Source organism: Ziziphus jujuba, chromosome 1 (assembly GCF_031755915.1).
Source record: "Ziziphus jujuba cultivar Dongzao chromosome 1, ASM3175591v1".
Classification (NCBI taxonomy): Eukaryota; Viridiplantae; Streptophyta; class Magnoliopsida; order Rosales; family Rhamnaceae; genus Ziziphus; species Ziziphus jujuba.
Window position 1 is genome coordinate 1,168,225 of NC_083379.1, and position 17,340 is coordinate 1,185,564.

The 17,340-nt window shown below is 29.9% G+C and overlaps 2 protein-coding genes across 2 annotated transcripts; one reads left to right on the forward strand and one right to left on the reverse strand.

Moving 5' to 3' along the window:
• Window positions 1-4,160: 4,160 nt before the first annotated feature.
• Window positions 4,161-4,717, reverse strand: LOC107433172 (histone H4). Its single transcript, XM_016044751.4, has one exon. The coding sequence runs from the start codon at window positions 4,609-4,611 to the stop codon at window positions 4,300-4,302; it is 312 nt and encodes a 103-aa protein (XP_015900237.1). The 5' UTR covers window positions 4,612-4,717; the 3' UTR covers window positions 4,161-4,299.
• A 3,632-nt stretch (window positions 4,718-8,349) lies between these two features.
• On the forward strand, window positions 8,350-12,394 carry LOC107417890 ((DL)-glycerol-3-phosphatase 2). Its single transcript, XM_048469830.2, has 6 exons — window positions 8,350-8,655; window positions 9,617-9,841; window positions 10,470-10,530; window positions 10,876-11,023; window positions 11,152-11,231; window positions 12,019-12,394. The coding sequence occupies exons 1-6, from the start codon at window positions 8,577-8,579 to the stop codon at window positions 12,149-12,151; spliced, it is 726 nt and encodes a 241-aa protein (XP_048325787.2). The 5' UTR covers window positions 8,350-8,576; the 3' UTR covers window positions 12,152-12,394.
• The last annotated feature ends 4,946 nt before the right edge of the window (window positions 12,395-17,340 follow it).

The window sequence follows — 17,340 nt, forward strand, 5'->3', positions numbered from 1 at the left end:
TCAATGAAAATCATCAAAATCTTTGGGAATTCAACTGGAGTTTGATAATTTAAACAAATTAAAGACAATTGTGATCTGTTTTCTTTGGGTTGAATATGTAGAATCCGGCAAATTGAATTGAAGAACTATGAAATAGGTTTAAGAGAGAGAGAGGATATCGTATTAATTGGCAGTTGAAAACATGTGGAACTGCCTACCAACTGTATTTCTTTCAAAATGTTTATGTGATTGATGTTGAATAAGAAGTAACGGTTACGCGCACAAAATACTGTGGCCCAACTTCTGGAAGAACTAGGACCTGGCATGATCCTCCTGTGAAAGGAATATGCATCTAAAATATCTACAAGTACACAATATAATATTTTTTTTTTCATTAAAAAACATAATATAATATATATAATATAAATAGATTTTATATAAAAGTATTAATATTGATTTTACCGAGGGCCTGCACTTTCAACTCTGTTTATGCATATTTCAGAACAACTATTAATTTATATTTAAGTCTCTGACTTAGAGAGAATGACTATTAATTCCTTAGAATGACTATCAATTCCTTAACTATATCACACATTCACACTAAGATTATTTAGAATGACTATTAATTCCTTAACTATAACACACATTCACATTAAGATTATTTTGTTCATATACATTGCTTTATTTTATTTATTACAATTGGTTGATCTATAGAACCTTCTTCTTTGTCTTTTTTTTTTTAAATTTTTTTTCCTACTGAGGTTGAAAATTAATAATAAAATATTTATATGTATATTTATTAATTTGCATATATAGGTTGTTTTCTTCTGCAAGAAGAAAAATAGAAATAAAAATTTATTCCTTTCTATGTAATGTTAATGAGAATTCTACATTAAAACTACACTGCTAAATGAATTTTATATGGTTTCACTATAAATTTTTATTTTTACCTCATTTAAAATTATTATTAAGAATATATATTAATTGAATATATTTGTATTCTATTCAAAAATATATAATTGAACATCTTAAATATATTTAAAAGTATATGATCAAATCTTTTTAGATATATGAATATGTCAGACGTGTTTAGAAATACGCAATTTAACATTTTAAATGCATTTAAAAGTATACGACTGAATATTTACATATACGAACATCTCAAATATGTTCAGAAATATGTAATTAAACATCTCAAATGTATTTAGAAGTATACAATCAAATATTTTTAAAAACATTCATAATTTTGAGGTAAATACTCCAATGAATAAATTTTTTCATTACCCAAAAGTGTTATAATTGGAAAGAAATTTTTTATAAAATTTCTATGACTATTAATTTCATCCAAAAACATTGTGAATACTTTTGATGAACTAATATTTAATTTATAAGCGATTGGTGGGGATAAAAAAAAACACGTAATTTTGGCTAGTTAAGACTATAAATTATGGATATTTTAAGTATTAGAAATATTGTATAAAATTATTTTATATTTTTTATATATTTAAATAATAATGTATAAAGTATGCTACTTTATAGAGTTTTGCTAGAATTGTAAAAATAATTTATTTTTTAAAATCCATACGTCAATTACGAATGGTTTTGTCCAACAAAAACAATAATTGTATATTGAATCAAACCTCAATTTTTAAGTATTTTTTATATTGAAAAATGTTTTTTGTCCTCAATTCCTATAGAAACTTATTTCATTCCATGTCCAACAAAAACAATAATTATATATAAAATAATTTTATACAATATTTTTAATATTTAAAATATTCACAATTCATAGTCTTAATTAAGTCAAAAAATATGTCTTTTTTTTTTTTTCCCTACAAATCGTTTACAAGTCAAACACCAGTTTACCAAAATTCTTAATAATATTTTTTAACGAAACTGATAGTCATAAAAGTTTTACAAAAAAATTTTTCCGATTAGAATATTTTTGAGCAATGGAAAAATATATTCATTGGAGTGTTTAGTCTCAAAATTACTAACGTCTTTAAAGATGTTCAGTCGTATATTTTTGAACAAATTTGAAATGTCTAGTCACATATTTTTGAATATATTTGAGATGTTCGTATGTGAAGATGTTCAGTCGCATCCTTTTAAATGCATTTGAGATATTTAGTTGCATATTTTTAAATATATCTGAGATATTCATATCTAAAAACATTTGTTTGCATACTTTTAAATATATTTGAGATATTCAATCATATATTTTTGAACACATTTGAAATATTCAATCTTATACTTCTAAACACATTCTAAACACATTAATAAATATCTTTAGTACTAATTTTAAATGAAATAAAAATAAAAATTTATAATGGAATTTTATATAATTCGTTTAACAATGCAACTAGAACTTCTCATATATATATATATATATATATATATATTTTGCTAAGAGGCTACTGTGCGTAATTACATATTATATAATATATACCATAACTATCCTTATCGGTATGATAAAAAAAAAATTTGTTAAGCACCATTAATTTTTATTTTTTTATTGATTATCAATTGCAAAACATTTGGCTTTAAATTTAATGATTGAAATACACTTTTTGTTTTCATAATTTACAATAATTCATTCGGTTAAAAAACAATCACAATTCTTTCGATTAAGAATGTGATATTTTCCTAATATCATTTTTTTTTCCATCCAAAAAAAAAAAAATCTTAATATCCTTAATGTTATTTTCATGTTTCATTTTTTTAAATCATGTGAAGCACTTACCTTAATTATTTAAGCTCATACGATATAAGATAATGCTTTGCAATTTATATTTTAAAAATATTGGATCAATAATTTGGCCATCTTTTGTTTGAGGGATACATATAACATGAGGTATCATCTCTAAAGAAAGCTCAGTAAGAACCGAAATCGGAGCAGTATTTGATGATGATTAAATTAAAAACTTAAGTAAAGCATGGGAACCGAAAATGTATTAGCCCAATTAAAAATTAAAAACTTCAAAGCATAAACGACCAATTTCAGATGAGGTTTTTTGGTGAATAATTTCAGATGAGGCTGTTCTACTTAGAAATTTCTCAACAGTGAAAAGATCGAGCAACTATTTTGTGACATGGAAAGCACCACAACTTTTACCATACAAATATTTCCGTAATTCCATTGTTCAGCCCAGATAAAAAATAAATGAAATAAATCATACTCTTCTGACAAACAGTGGAGGCATTAATGGAAGTGTGTGCATAAAGTCACATTGAAACGCTTCTTGAAAGGATGTGTTTTTGGCCCATGTAAATGAGGGTCATCTGATTGGGCCAATTAGAGTTGCTACCCAAAAATAGCCTTCCTGGGCCTAAACATCTAAATCTAAGTGCGGCCCAAACAACACTGTACAAGTCCAATGTCGACTCGGTACAAAGTGTTTGGGCATTGATTGAAAAAGACATTCAAAAAATTCAAAAGCAAATATTTTAATTAGCCACTGAAAAAATTACATGAGCTTTTTTTCTTTTGTTTTTCGCTATTTCTCGAATCGAGAATGCAGAATTTTAATAAATGCTTTAAGAACTTATTAGAGAATGTTAGATAGTTTTGGAACAATAAAAGAGAAACCACAATACCCAACCCATAAAAATTTCTGGTTCAACTTAAATTTGTATTCTATGTTTTTTACTCAAAAAAGTTGGATTCCAAACTTCTCCAGATAGAGTCGATCCAATTTCAGGCCATGGATGTTTCATTACAAACCCATAATCATCGAGCATGAAAGAAATACTCCACTTTAATGCAGATTAGAGAAGCCTAGCCTTCTTTTATACAGCTTTAAGCCATCAAAATTCAATTGCAAAAAGAAAACCAAAGCATCAATAGAATATTAACATTTGCCCAGAATATTAAGCATTCAACATGAACCGGAAAATAAGCAATACCCTCCACCACTAGAAGCTTTTGAGTCGATGAATCTTCAAAACCAATTTATTCTAAAATGCATTACAATGTCATATTCTTCCAATTATGTTTGAAAAATGTAAAATCCATTCGTTAAATTAGCATACAAAGTATAAAAAGAGGAACATTTTGAAGTTCGAACTTATATATTTCTACATCATTTTTCCAGAGTAGAAAAATCCCCAAATGGAACATAATTGATATGAAACTAAGCAAAATACTAAATCTAAAATTAACAGACATGATTGTCAAGATAGATAATCAACCTATAGAAATCTCTATTTAAAGTCACCAACAGAACATAACAGAGCAATGGAAACATTCAATTTAGAAATAACGAATCCACAATTCGAAATCCGAAAAAAAAAAAAGAAAAAAACCCTAATCCTAAGAGCTTAGCCTCCGAAACCGTAGAGAGTACGGCCCTGCCTCTTGAGAGCATAGACAACGTCCATGGCGGTGACGGTCTTCCGGCGAGCGTGCTCGGTGTAAGTGACGGCGTCGCGGATCACGTTCTCGAGGAAGATCTTGAGGACGCCACGAGTCTCCTCGTAGATGAGGCCACTGATACGCTTGACGCCGCCACGCCTAGCCAGACGTCTAATGGCTGGCTTAGTGATCCCCTGGATGTTGTCCCTCAGGACCTTGCGGTGCCGTTTCGCTCCTCCCTTTCCCAATCCCTTGCCTCCTTTTCCTCTCCCTGACATCTTCTTCGATTCGACTTCGCTGCGAAACTGTTTCTCTTTTTTTCTTTTTTTCCAATCTGATTTCTTTTTGTGTGTGCTTCTGAGATTGTTGATGAGGAAATTTGGGAGTGAATCTTTATATAGAAAGAGCGGTTGACTGGTGGCCGTAGGATCTGATAGCGATCCGTGGCATGTTAAAGCTTGAACCTGATTGGAGGGCTTTTGGCTGGAGGGATCGAAAGGGGCTTTCAATTTGTTTTGGGAAAGGTGCTGGCGGGGCGTTCCGCGGACCACACAAAACAATTTCGTTTGGAAGCGCCAAATTAAATCGGAATAGACCGCGTTTGGTTTTGACGGATATTTTGAAATGCTAAACGTTCAGCGCGAATGCTCAAAGCGACACAATTATAATAAACAATTTAAACTGTATTTTCTTTTTCTTTTTTGAAAAAAAAAAAAAAAAACAATATACTATTATTTTAGAGAAATTTGGAAAGTTTAGACATGACTTATTATTGTGTTTTTTAATGTGTTTCCATATGTATAGATTGGATTAAACTCGTAAAAACTTTATAAAAATAATTATATTTTTAAAATGTATTGGATTTTGTTATTCATGTTTATCTTATAAATAAGATCAGCTAAATATAATTATTACCTTTGTTTATAAGCAAAAATTTGTAAATTAAATAGTATAAGTTGAATATATTGTACATGGGGGATGGATACCGCATGCAAATATCCATATTTGTATTTAATTAATTTAATAGATATTAAGTGAGAATTTTTTTTTTTTTTTTTTTTTACAGAGGTTGTTGTTGGAAAATATGGCAAAACTTATGGAAGACGAAAAAATCATATACCAATTAAAATATTTTTCATTTACTATTATGTTTTATTCAAAAAAATAAAAATTTACTATTTTATTATCCATGCTACAAATCAAGAAAATTAAATATATTATTTAAGTTGATAAAAATAATATATAATATTTACTTTGTAGTGACTTTTTTTTTTTTTTGGGGCTTCCACTTAAGTGAGTTAATTTTAAGAAAAAAAATGAAATACTAACAAAACTTTGTATATATAACATATATGAACATGTAATTATTTTCACTTTTCATTTAAACATCAATATATGTTTGAAAAAGAACAATGTTGAAAATAATATGTGAAAGATCGTTTTTTTAATAACTACCAAAGATTGTTAAGACGAAATTTTTGGGTATGCTTGCAGTAAAGCAGTATCTGTATTTATAGCATATACAAACACATTTTTACCATTTACAATTTATCATTAATTCTTGCCAAAAAAAAAAATTCCATTAATTAATTTTTCCTATATTTTCCACACTCATAATCCTTTTATTTATATATATTATATATAAATTTTATTACTTGTAACCACAATTGTTTAATATATAAAAAGTGATGGGAAAACGAAGGCTAAACATGGGTCACACGACCGCGTTCTTGCTCAGAATCTAGTTGCCGTTGAAGATCAATGTCATGTGTTGTCACTGGGGTTCATGAGGGTTCTCAACTGCTTTCATTGCAACGCTGCGTTTCATTAATCTACATGTCCTTTGTTTATTAAGTTTTAATCCGGCAATGTGTCTTTTAGTTGTCTAATAAATTAATTCTCTTTGGTTGTGAACCCTGATTTGCAAAGAATATATATATTTATTAAACTGGAAATATCTGCGAATCTTCCTTCCTTGGCTTAGATCCAAAATTTAAACCAATATTTTGGATGTATAAATATGCATTCCTGCTAACCTTCCCAACACACAAAATGTTAATCGGTGAAATGAAAGGTATCCTTGTGGTGGTGACTCTGTCCATCAATTCCTATTTGTGTTTTTTTGTTTCCTTTCTGGTGTTGTTTTACTTTTATAGTGCAGCCAATTGCAAACCTTCGAAGCTCAAAGGTGGAAGAAGTTCAAGCATTATAGCAACAGCTTCAAGCATCAGAGCAAGAGCCTGCAACTCTCCTCAGTTCCCACATTAAATCTTCCAATATGTTGTTACACCTCAAGAATTGCTCTTGGAGAATGGATCTACCATGTTATAGAACAACTAATCGTTTGCAATCCCATTAGGACCTACTCCATTGAAGACCTCAACAGGGCAACGAACAACTGCCATAGTGACAGATTGCTGCACTGGGATGTGTACTAATGACATGTACAGTGGAGTTCATAAAGACCGTGAGATTTCAGTGAAAAAGTTCCAAGTTTGATGAAATTCTCGTTCATACGAGGATCCTCTGAATACGAAACCTGGAAAATGGAAACCTGGAAACTAGTATTATAGCAAACAATGAACACAACTTCCGTGGCATATCAAGATGAGAATTGCTTGCCAAGTAGCTCGGGCACTTTCTTAGCTCTATCACGGCTTCTCCTAGATGTTCATTCATCGAGTTATAAAGGTTGGAAATGTGTTCTTAGATAAGAGTACGTCGCTAAGTGTCCGAGTTCCAATCATCTTTACCAATTCCTGCAGGTAAAACTCATGTAGTTGCACAAGTTGTTGGCACTAGAGGTACGATTGCTCCAGAAGCATATGAATGCAGATGCTATACAGAAAAGACAGATTTTTTTTCCCTTGGAGTTTTGTTATCTGATATCTTAATGGGAATGAATCTTGATCATTTGTTGGCTAGTCCACGACTTGAGAAGCTTACAACAACGACAACAACAAAAACAAGCTTATTCTATTCAGAGGTCTTAGAGAATGAAGCAGTGGATGATTGCTAATTTCTTCTGGAGGTACAATTACAAAAAAATAAAACCAACAAGTTTTTTGTAATTGCTAATTGGCACATGTAAATGTTCTGGAAAACCTTGTTGTTGCTAATTGCTTAATTGTAAACTAAAATAGTGGTTCAAAATATGTATCAAATTTATCTATTAAATAATACGTATTAAAATATTATGTAATCTAAATATAAAAAATGAATCCAATAAATAAATTAAAAATTAATTAATTAAATATCATTATATTTGACAAATAAATTTTATAAACATTTTGATAATTCCAATATTATTTTGATTATAAAAGGATATTTTCAAAAAAATATATCATTCTTTTACATAAAAGTAATTCTACATTTACTAAATTTGTTAATTAAATATATATATATATATATATATATATATATATTTTTTGGTATCTGATAAATTGGCAATCATTGATTTTTATTATGGGAATCAATATTCTATTCACCATTCATATACTATAATATTAATTTTGAGTAATAAATTTGACATATGTAGCATTATTCTTCAAACAATGTAAATATTTATATAAAAAAAAAAGAATGTATATAAAAAGGGTCCTTTTTTGACGTGCTATTATAATTATTAAAAAAAAATAAAATCAACAAAAACACTTTCTATTTGTTCTTGTGCCCCTGGATAATTATTTATTCCGTTCGATAAACATTTTTTTTTTTATTTTTGGTTTCCATCGTTATAAAAAAATAAAAAATAAAAAAAACCTATTATTTGCCCACCAATAGATAAGTAGACGCAATTAAAAGTACAGAAGATATATTTACTAATTATTTCTTAATTTATTTGATAGAGCTACTATATCCTATTCCCACCAACAAATAATTTAACTATTTTTTATAATATAAAAAAAAATCTGTTATTTTTAACTCATTGGAATTAAAATGTAAAGGAAAAAAAAAAAAAAAAAGTGGGAAGAAAAAGACGAATCGGATTTTTCCGTTTTGTAGAATCTAAGGCCAAACGATTGAGATCGGACGGCTGAAAACATCCAACCAAACCTCTTGATTTGATCTTAAGTGGAGACGACCCGACCCACTCAAGAGAAAGTTGCTATAGACTGTACGGCCCGAAAAGTCAAGCGCCACAGCCCAGCTGACCGAAGCTTGTATGCTAAGGAAGGATATATATTGTGAGTGAGATTGCGACCAGTGTGCAAAACAGTCTTTAGATCCATTTGGGAAAAAAATGGCCAATCCGTCCGTAGGCGTTTCTGACAGGTTGCCCATCACTCACGTTATCTTCGACATGGACGGTCTTTTACTTGGTAATTTTATCAAACACTTAAACTACTTTCAATTTGTTTTGTGCGTTTCCGTTCTTTTCCACAGTCATTGGGTATTTAAGCACAGATCTTATACCATTTGCATGGTGAAATTATTCAGATATCATTTGTTTGGGCTAATCCAAGGCCATTGGGGAAGTTGGGTCATTCTCATATGATTTATAGATGCATCGATTTGTTCAGATTCCTTAGATTTAGTAAGAACAATGTGGTTGGTTCCTGCAGTGTAGCTTTAATTAAATGGGGCAGTTGAATTGTTGCAATTCCTGTTTGGGATTGCTGAACTCTTGTAAATCTGTATTCAAACTGGACATTAACTGCATTATTTTTATTTTCTTGAATGACTAACTTCTTAAGTCCAATGCGGAAGCATCATCTAGTTATGTCCCGAGATAAAAGCTTTACTTAAAAGTTTATTAAGGCTTTTATTTTTAATTTTTTGCCTAAGGAACAGCTTTAGGAACTTGATCGGACTCACTTAGTTCTTTCCTTCAGCTTCTGTTATCATATTTTCCGATGACCAAAATTGTTTGTTTTCTTGTAATCTCAATTAACGTTATTTATGCTCCCGGTCTTACATTTCTCTGACCACGCTTAAATTCTATTACTTGATGCTTACTAAGGTCCAAACTGGATCCACTTATTGATACAGCTTGATATTGTCTGCTCTATTTCGACACTGCGCTTTTGAATTTTTTATACAGCAATCAGCAAAAATCCTCCAGGTTCATTGATTTTAATGCATCTCTACCTTTTAAGTTTGATAAAATACCCTTCGCAGAGGAATTTTTACTCAATGCTCACTACTGCTAGCTCCAAAATAATTTCTTAAACATTATGATAAATAATTTCTTAAACATTATTATTGTTCTTGTTTGATGAAATTCTGAAATTATACAGTTGAAAAGTAAATGAAGATATAATACAATTTTTGCTCCTGCAGACACAGAGAAGTTCTATACTGAAGTCCAGGAAATTATACTTGCTAGATATAACAAAACCTTCGATTGGTCTCTCAAGGCCAAAATGATGGGAAAGAAAGCAATAGAGGCTGCTAGGGTCTTTGTTGAAGAGTCAGGAATTGGTGACTCTCTTACCGCTGAGGATTTTCTTATAGAAAGAGAGGCAATGCTTCAAAATTTGTTTCCAACAAGCGAGCTCATGCCAGGTATAATATACCTTAGAAAAAGACCAATGATTTATTGTAATACAAAACTAACACAAAATTAGATTCAACCTTTCTCTTCTCTATTTTGTTTAGTATGATTTTGAGGAGATTATTGTTAACGAATAGAGTAGTCTGTCCACAATTTTACTAACTTTATGTTATTTAGCACTTACTAATGTCTTCATCTAAAAGTCTGCAATTTAAGTCTTGAATATGAAAGTGCTTCCAGTTGGTTTTCAGAAATATAACTTGAAGAAAACAAAAATGAAATATGTTGACACAGATTTGTTGCTTCCTAATAAAGAGTGAAAATATATTTTATCTTACATTATACCCATAATATTCAGCTTCCAGCAGCTACGCTGTAATTTTTTAAGTTACCAAATATTCTATATGAATTAGACATCAAATGGTAAATAATACATGGTATGTGGGCTAGCTCACTTAAGGCTACAGTAAGCACAAGCTTTTCTTGGATAGCCATTTTGTTAATCATTTGCTTATTAAGTTCAAACTGTGCTAGTCAGTAGTTGATGACTTGATGTGTAAAGTTACTCATTTATTAGATCATATATTAATAGCAAATAAAATCTATTTCTTATTCTAATCATATGTTAAATCTTTGTAGGGGCCAGCCGCTTGATCAAATATCTTCATGCAAAAGGAATACCATTTTGCTTGGCAACAGGGTATGGTTCATTTATTTAACTTCCCATTTTGATCCTATAAGTGGTTTGCTCAAAAGGAATAGTCTAGTTAATATAGGGTGTTTTTGTTGATTAGGTTATAATTTGGACTTGAGATTTGTTTATTCTACTTTGGTTTATTTGTTGATGTTGGTCCTGCCACATTGGTTAAGATTGATGGCGTCCATAACTCCTAGTATCAACTTTTGGCCTGTAAAAATCTAAGTTAACTACAGTTCACAGACATGGTGAGATCCTTTCTCGATTCTTATTTCATACATTTAAGACGAAACGCTAGTTCTGCATTTTGCATTACCTGATTTGGCATTCATCATTTTTATCTTACAGAACACACAAGCGGCATTTTGAGTTGAAAACACAGAGACATGGTGAAGTTTTTTCATTGATGCATCATATTGTTCTCGGTGATGATCCAGAAGTTAAACAAGGCAAGCCATCACCAGATATATTTCTTGCAGCAGCCAAGAGATTTGAGGTTTGATCCTTTTATTTATGTTTGTTTGTAAAGATTGTTGATGATAAATTCATGTCCCATGTATATGATAAATTCTTCTTTGTGGTTTAACATGAGATACACAAGATTAAACAATGGCTTATAAACAGGGTGGCTCAGTAGATCCGCACAAGGTTCTTGTGTTTGAAGATGCTCCCTCAGGAGTTCAAGCAGCTAAAAATGCTAGGATGTAAGTAAAGTTTTGAAAATATTTCCTTTCAACAATGTTGATCACTGATTATCATATAAGGGTGGTTTACTTTCACTACATCATGCTCTAAAGTTGAATAAAATTTCAAAATTTGAAAAATGGGTTGAATGTATATTGTGATTTATAGATGAGTTAGCAGATGAAAAGAAATTGTTCATTAGTGGGTTTCAATTTAACTATGTCTTAGCATTTTGTTTTTCTCTAAGATATCTGGTTAGTGTTCCATTGTTTTTTTGGGCACTCGAGTAAATCTCCTCTTCCACGTTGTATATATATCACTTTTAGTTCTCAACTCTGTATATGTAGTTTTCTCAATGTCTAGTAAATGCATATGCATACATATTACAATCTTAGATTCTTCAATGAATTTATCATTATGACAACTTCAATTAAAATCATTGCAAGAAGTCATCTTAATATCCTGTTTTCTTTAAAAAAATTGTTGAATGAACTGTTTGATCTTTGCTTTTGGGTTTGCACAGTAGCATCCAGGGGTTAGAGTCGTTAGACCTAGGAATTTTTTCTTCGGAAGGCAGTAATAGCACGTTCATATTGCACCTTATTTAAATCCCAAGCATCATCAGATATCTCAACCTTGATCTTGTTAATTATATGTCAATGTTTTTGGTTTTGAAGATGGAATACCATTGGTAAACTGCACTAATAAATTATGCAGAAACCTACTGAAACCAGAACACAGCCTTTATTTCAGCTGAATATAGTCATCTTCAGAGATTTCTAAACTTTAAATACGTTTGCCATGCAGGTCTGTTGTTATGGTTCCAGATCCAAGGCTGGATAGCTCTTACCATGACAAAGCAGACCAAGTTCTGAGCTCGCTGTTGGATTTCAACCCAGAGGATTGGGGTTTACCACCATTTGAAAACCCAGTCGACTAAGCTTTTAATCCATTGTGTATGGTCCTGATCGACTGATGGTTGATCAGAACTGGAGGGACTGCTTTGATAACATAATTTCTAAATTATCTTGTCATTGCTTAGCCATAATGAGTTGGGTATTTAAATTTTCATTTATAATAACCTAGGGCAGTTCCTTTGTGAAGAATGTTACTAACTTGGGAATATTGTAGCCATGACAAATGAAATATAATTGAAAAAAGTATCCTCCCATTTTAATGACAATGTTGCTATTGGACAATGCATGCATTCCCATTTTTCATGAAGCTTTTACCTTCTATAACAGTCTGCAAAGAATCACTTTCAAAGTTCACACCAAAGGGGGTTAAGCACCAAAGCATACTTAAGATTATTATGCCTTTTAATTGGTGTTACAATTGTTGATCATTTTTCTTCTTGAGTAAAGCACTAGAATTTTTTAATATATAGCAGCACAATGAGAGGGATTTTGGTGACTTAATTAGAAGACAGCTCAGATCGAATGGCAATGGTTACTTTGGATTTAATACGTAATTATTATGGTTCAAGTCACGAGCCCAGCCAAATAAATCTCAGACCCCATATTTTAAATGCCTGCCCAATTGAAATATATATGAGAGAAGAAATCGATAATATTATATTGTTGTTGAAATGACATGAGGACCTACTTTCTAATGTGAAATTAATTAATGACTTGATCTTTGCAATAAGAGAAGAATAATGTGCACATAAACTTGGAATTGTTACCATTGGAGGACATGATATTGGTATTGTTTCACATATAATGTCAAGCATGCATGTTGGAGATGAATCATGAAAAATGCTATGAAAAAGCCTTTCCACCAACCAAATATATCATCGCTCTACATTTATTTTTAGACGCTGACTTCTCATTAAACAAGTTAGTTTATGTCCTTTTTCTTCCAATTTTTAGTTCCTGTCATTGACTTTATCGGCTTCTGACATTGATTTTTCTTCAATTAAGGGGCATACTATTTGAAACAAAAAAATTAGTAAAAGTTCATTTTTACCTCATATATTAAATATGAAAGTTAACTTAAATTCCTTTAATTACCACATATGTGGATTTTTTTTCTTTTCATTTTATATATGCCAAAAATAGGTGAATTGCTTCAAAAGGTAACAACGTCTAATTATGTACTAACAGAAGTAAAATTTAATTTCCCATATATATATATACATATGAAGAGAGAGCAAAAAAAATAAACTAAAAATATTTATTAAAAAATAAAAATAAAAGTTATAAATTTTTATCTTGATGACCACTACGTGATCAATAATTGACTTAATTCTTTTCCCAGTGGAACTGCAATATACAAATTGCCCTTAACATCAAATTACCTGAAATAGCTAGCATCTGTAATAAAATTCCAAAAGCTTATGATTATGCAACAACATATGTATTATAGGATCTTTACAATGTACCCACGCATCGATATGAACTGGGTGCCGGACTGAGGTGAAAGCGTACGTTGGATGTCAGAAAACTCATAAGCATATGAATTTTCATGATCAATATTTTAAAAAGTAACAACAAATAAATCATGTTTTCTTAATCAATCACGCCACTTGATGATAGCTTTGAATTCAAACTGGTTATCCAAATATTTTTAGATAGATCAGTCTTAATCATGACAGATCTTGGCCAAAATAGAAAAAGATCATATATTGTTTTTTTTTTTTTTTCCTTGAAAAGATCATATATTGTTATAAATTATATAGTTTGGCCGTCGTATTTTCTCCTCAAACATTATTACTTGAAATGACTTGGTACAAAATTTTCAAACTAAACTAACGAATTTGTTCAAACTCCAAATTATATAAATCTTGATCCGAATTTTTTTTTTTTATTTTTTTTTAATTTTTTATATTTCATGTTTTTTATTAGGCTGTAATATATATCTTCAATATAATATTGCAGACAAATATTAACTAAATATAAAACATCACCACATGATCAATATTGAGCACTCCCTAAAAAAAGATAAGTTCAAACTCATGATCAATATACATATATATATATATATATATATATATATTGAATTTAGAGTACTGAATTTGGAGAGGTTGAACGCTAAAGCTGATCTAGTTGTACCTGCAGGGACTGTTTATAATGTACTAGTGTTTGAGCTGAATTTGGTTAATCAAAGGGCACAGCATTAACGCATGTTACTAGTGCATGCGTTGGAGGACATTAACAATAAGCATATGGGTGGTGGGGGAGTTGGATAGCTTGTCATTAGTCTCGGGACCATTTTTTTCAAACTTGTGGGCACACTAATTCATTATGTGCAGGGATGCTTTTGGCACTACCACAACATTAATCCTATCATCTATAGTCACCATTTTATGGATTTCAATTTAAATTATTGCCATTTTGAAGATTCATCCAAATCAGATATATATATATATATATATATAATATAATATAATCAAACTCAAATAAAATTTATTTTATTTTATTAAACAAATTTTATCTTTAATAATTTTAGAATTTTTATTTAAAAAATAATATTTGACCCATTGATAAAACTTAATGGTCATCAAATGTAGATCTTAGTTGAATAAAATAAGGTGGAACTACTAACTATATATATATATATATGCTTCTTTATGGGTTTGTTAATTTCACAATGAATTAATAGAGTTTTTTTTGTTAAATGGAAATAAATATATTTATACTACGAATTAATTATTTTATTTATAAGATAAGATAAATAATTAAGTGATACTTACTCTAACAGATTAATTTTAAGTTTCATATAGAAAAATTAATAAATCAATTTTATTTTTTTTGATATATATTGGGGATTGAAGAATTTGATCTCGGATCAGTGTTTGAAAAACACTAGTTTTTATTACTAGGCCATCCCAACAAGAACATTAATAAATCAAAGTTTGTGAGATGGGTAATTAAATTTTGTTAAATTATTTAATGTTTTGACAAAGATTCCTAACAGACTAAGACCAAAAACTTTTAACAAATTATCAGATACAAATTTAAGGATATATACATGAAATGAAATTGGCAGTACGCTCTAACTATAGGAGAGCTAATATGCATACGTGTATATGGATATGAAAGAGAAATTTCAAAGGCATAAACCATTATTAGTTTAATGGATGTATATATATAGAAACATACACAACAAATCTCTTATAACGAAGGTCGAGCTAAAATCTCTAATCTCATCTATTGAATTTTATAGGATTGTTTAATTGAATTGGATTTTTTTTTTAAATTAAAATTAAAAAGTTGGTTTTTTTATTGTAATAGTGTTAGATCCAATCGACCTAATAAAAAACGAATTATATATACCTAATATTTGTTATATAAATATGCACATTTAATGTTATTCAATAGCCTCGGCGTGTCTTGTGATGAAAAGACAAACTTATATAAAGTGCTGTAACTAAGAGTACCTACTCAAAGGTCCATACCCTCTTCACGGTTACCACTTTAATAAGGGACCAAAACCAAAACAGTACAGTGTCCTTTCCCATTAATTTACAAGAAATTTTTTTTTTTTTTTGGCTAATATTATAAGTAACTTGCATACGACAAGTACTGTTCGTTACTTGTGGATGCCAACTAAATAATCCAAAAAAAAAAAACCAACAAAAACAAAAAATCAACATACCTATATATATATATATATATATATGCATGCAAATGTCAGGACAATATCTATGATGTTTTTCCAGAATATGACTGACTTTTGTTGCAAATTTAACTACAGATTTGCGACTAAAATGATTTATTGAAAACGTTTTATTTGCGACATGTGAGGTCATGCTCTTATAGTCCCAAAGGCCAAAAACGACTTTTGTGTCCATTATTATTTCTAATAATGGCAGAAGATTTTAGTACATGAAAAATACATGTGTATTTTGTATAGTACTGAGGTTTGTTAATTTGTGACTAGGAATTTTATTACTGTTTTCTAGACTTGTTATAGTACTGTTTTATGACCATTTTCTGGATTCGTTATGGTACTGCTACATGGTCATTCCACTAAGCGGTTGATAGGAGAGGTGAGCATAATAATAATAACACAATTTGTAACACTAACTGGATGATACTAAATGAAGATATATATGCACTCCCCCCCTCCCAACCAGAAAAAAAAAAAAAAAAAAGATATATGCTACTTAATTCTGAAAACGATTTAATGCATTTGAGTAACTAATTACATGATTTTTTTCATTATAGCCCTAGATTTTAAAATTTTTCAGTTAGGCCCTCATTTTTCGAAATGGTTTTAATTGAGGATAATTGTACGATAATGAGACTAAAATTGGAGTTTTAAAGGGAGGCACGTGATCTTTTACAGCCCCAGTTGACCCTCTTATAATTAATTGTCCTCATTTTATTACCAAAATAATAATAATAATAATAATAATAAGCGTCCTCAACTCATGAGAGTAATTTGAAAATCAAGATTCATATTTGAATGTTTTTAAAGGGAAAGAAACTAAGAATACTAATGCCGTGCAACGATCAGGGTAATAAAAGGTGTATAAAAAATTATAAAATAAAGTATTACTTTCTTTCAAATAACTGCATAGCGAAAGAAACTTACTAAGGCCATAAAAATTTTGCTCTAGTACCACAAATAAATAGTACTGTTTTAATTTTAGGTACATTGGAGTTTCGCCTAGATCTTACAAATCCTGTAATCACAATAGCCATAATATAAATCTCTGATGTTAAATTTGTCTGGATAGTCTGTCATTAATTGGTTGAAAATTAACAACTCAAATTATAGGATATGGGGTTCGTCATTATTTAATTATATGGTTAATTATTTTGTTTTGTTTTAGGCCATCTATCATCTGTAGCTAGCTAGAAATTGGATATACCATTCTCATTAGTACTACTGAATCAATAGTAATATGGTGTACAAATTTAGCTAGGGTTTTGAATTTTAAGATCCTAACCCCGTTAAGTAAATCCTCTAATTAGCTCTCTCTTTCTCTCTCTAGATTCCTCTCACTCTTCAGCTATAGCTTTGTAGGATATATAGATGAAACATTGATTGCAATTTTGCAATCTCTGGCATGGTAGAGACTTCATCAACAACAGCTACTTCTTCGAATTAATTAAAGTAGGCTTTATCGATCGCCAAAGGCATAATAGCAAGATATTTCAAGAAAATTAACAATCATCT

What these genes read in the sequence shown, in the direction of transcription:
- LOC107433172 (XM_016044751.4), bottom strand. Translation starts at nt 4,611, where the DNA reads ATGTCAGGGAGAGGAAAAGGAGGCAAGGGATTGGGAAAGGGAGGAGCG.
- LOC107417890 (XM_048469830.2), top strand. Translation starts at nt 8,577, where the DNA reads ATGGCCAATCCGTCCGTAGGCGTTTCTGACAGGTTGCCCATCACTCAC. An exon ending in AACAAGCGAGCTCATGCCAG is followed by an intron (nt 9,842 to 10,469) that starts GTATAATATACC and finishes AAATCTTTGTAG; the next exon opens with GGGCCAGCCGCTTGATCAAA. An exon ending in CCATTTTGCTTGGCAACAGG is followed by an intron (nt 10,531 to 10,875) that starts GTATGGTTCATT and finishes TTTATCTTACAG; the next exon opens with AACACACAAGCGGCATTTTG.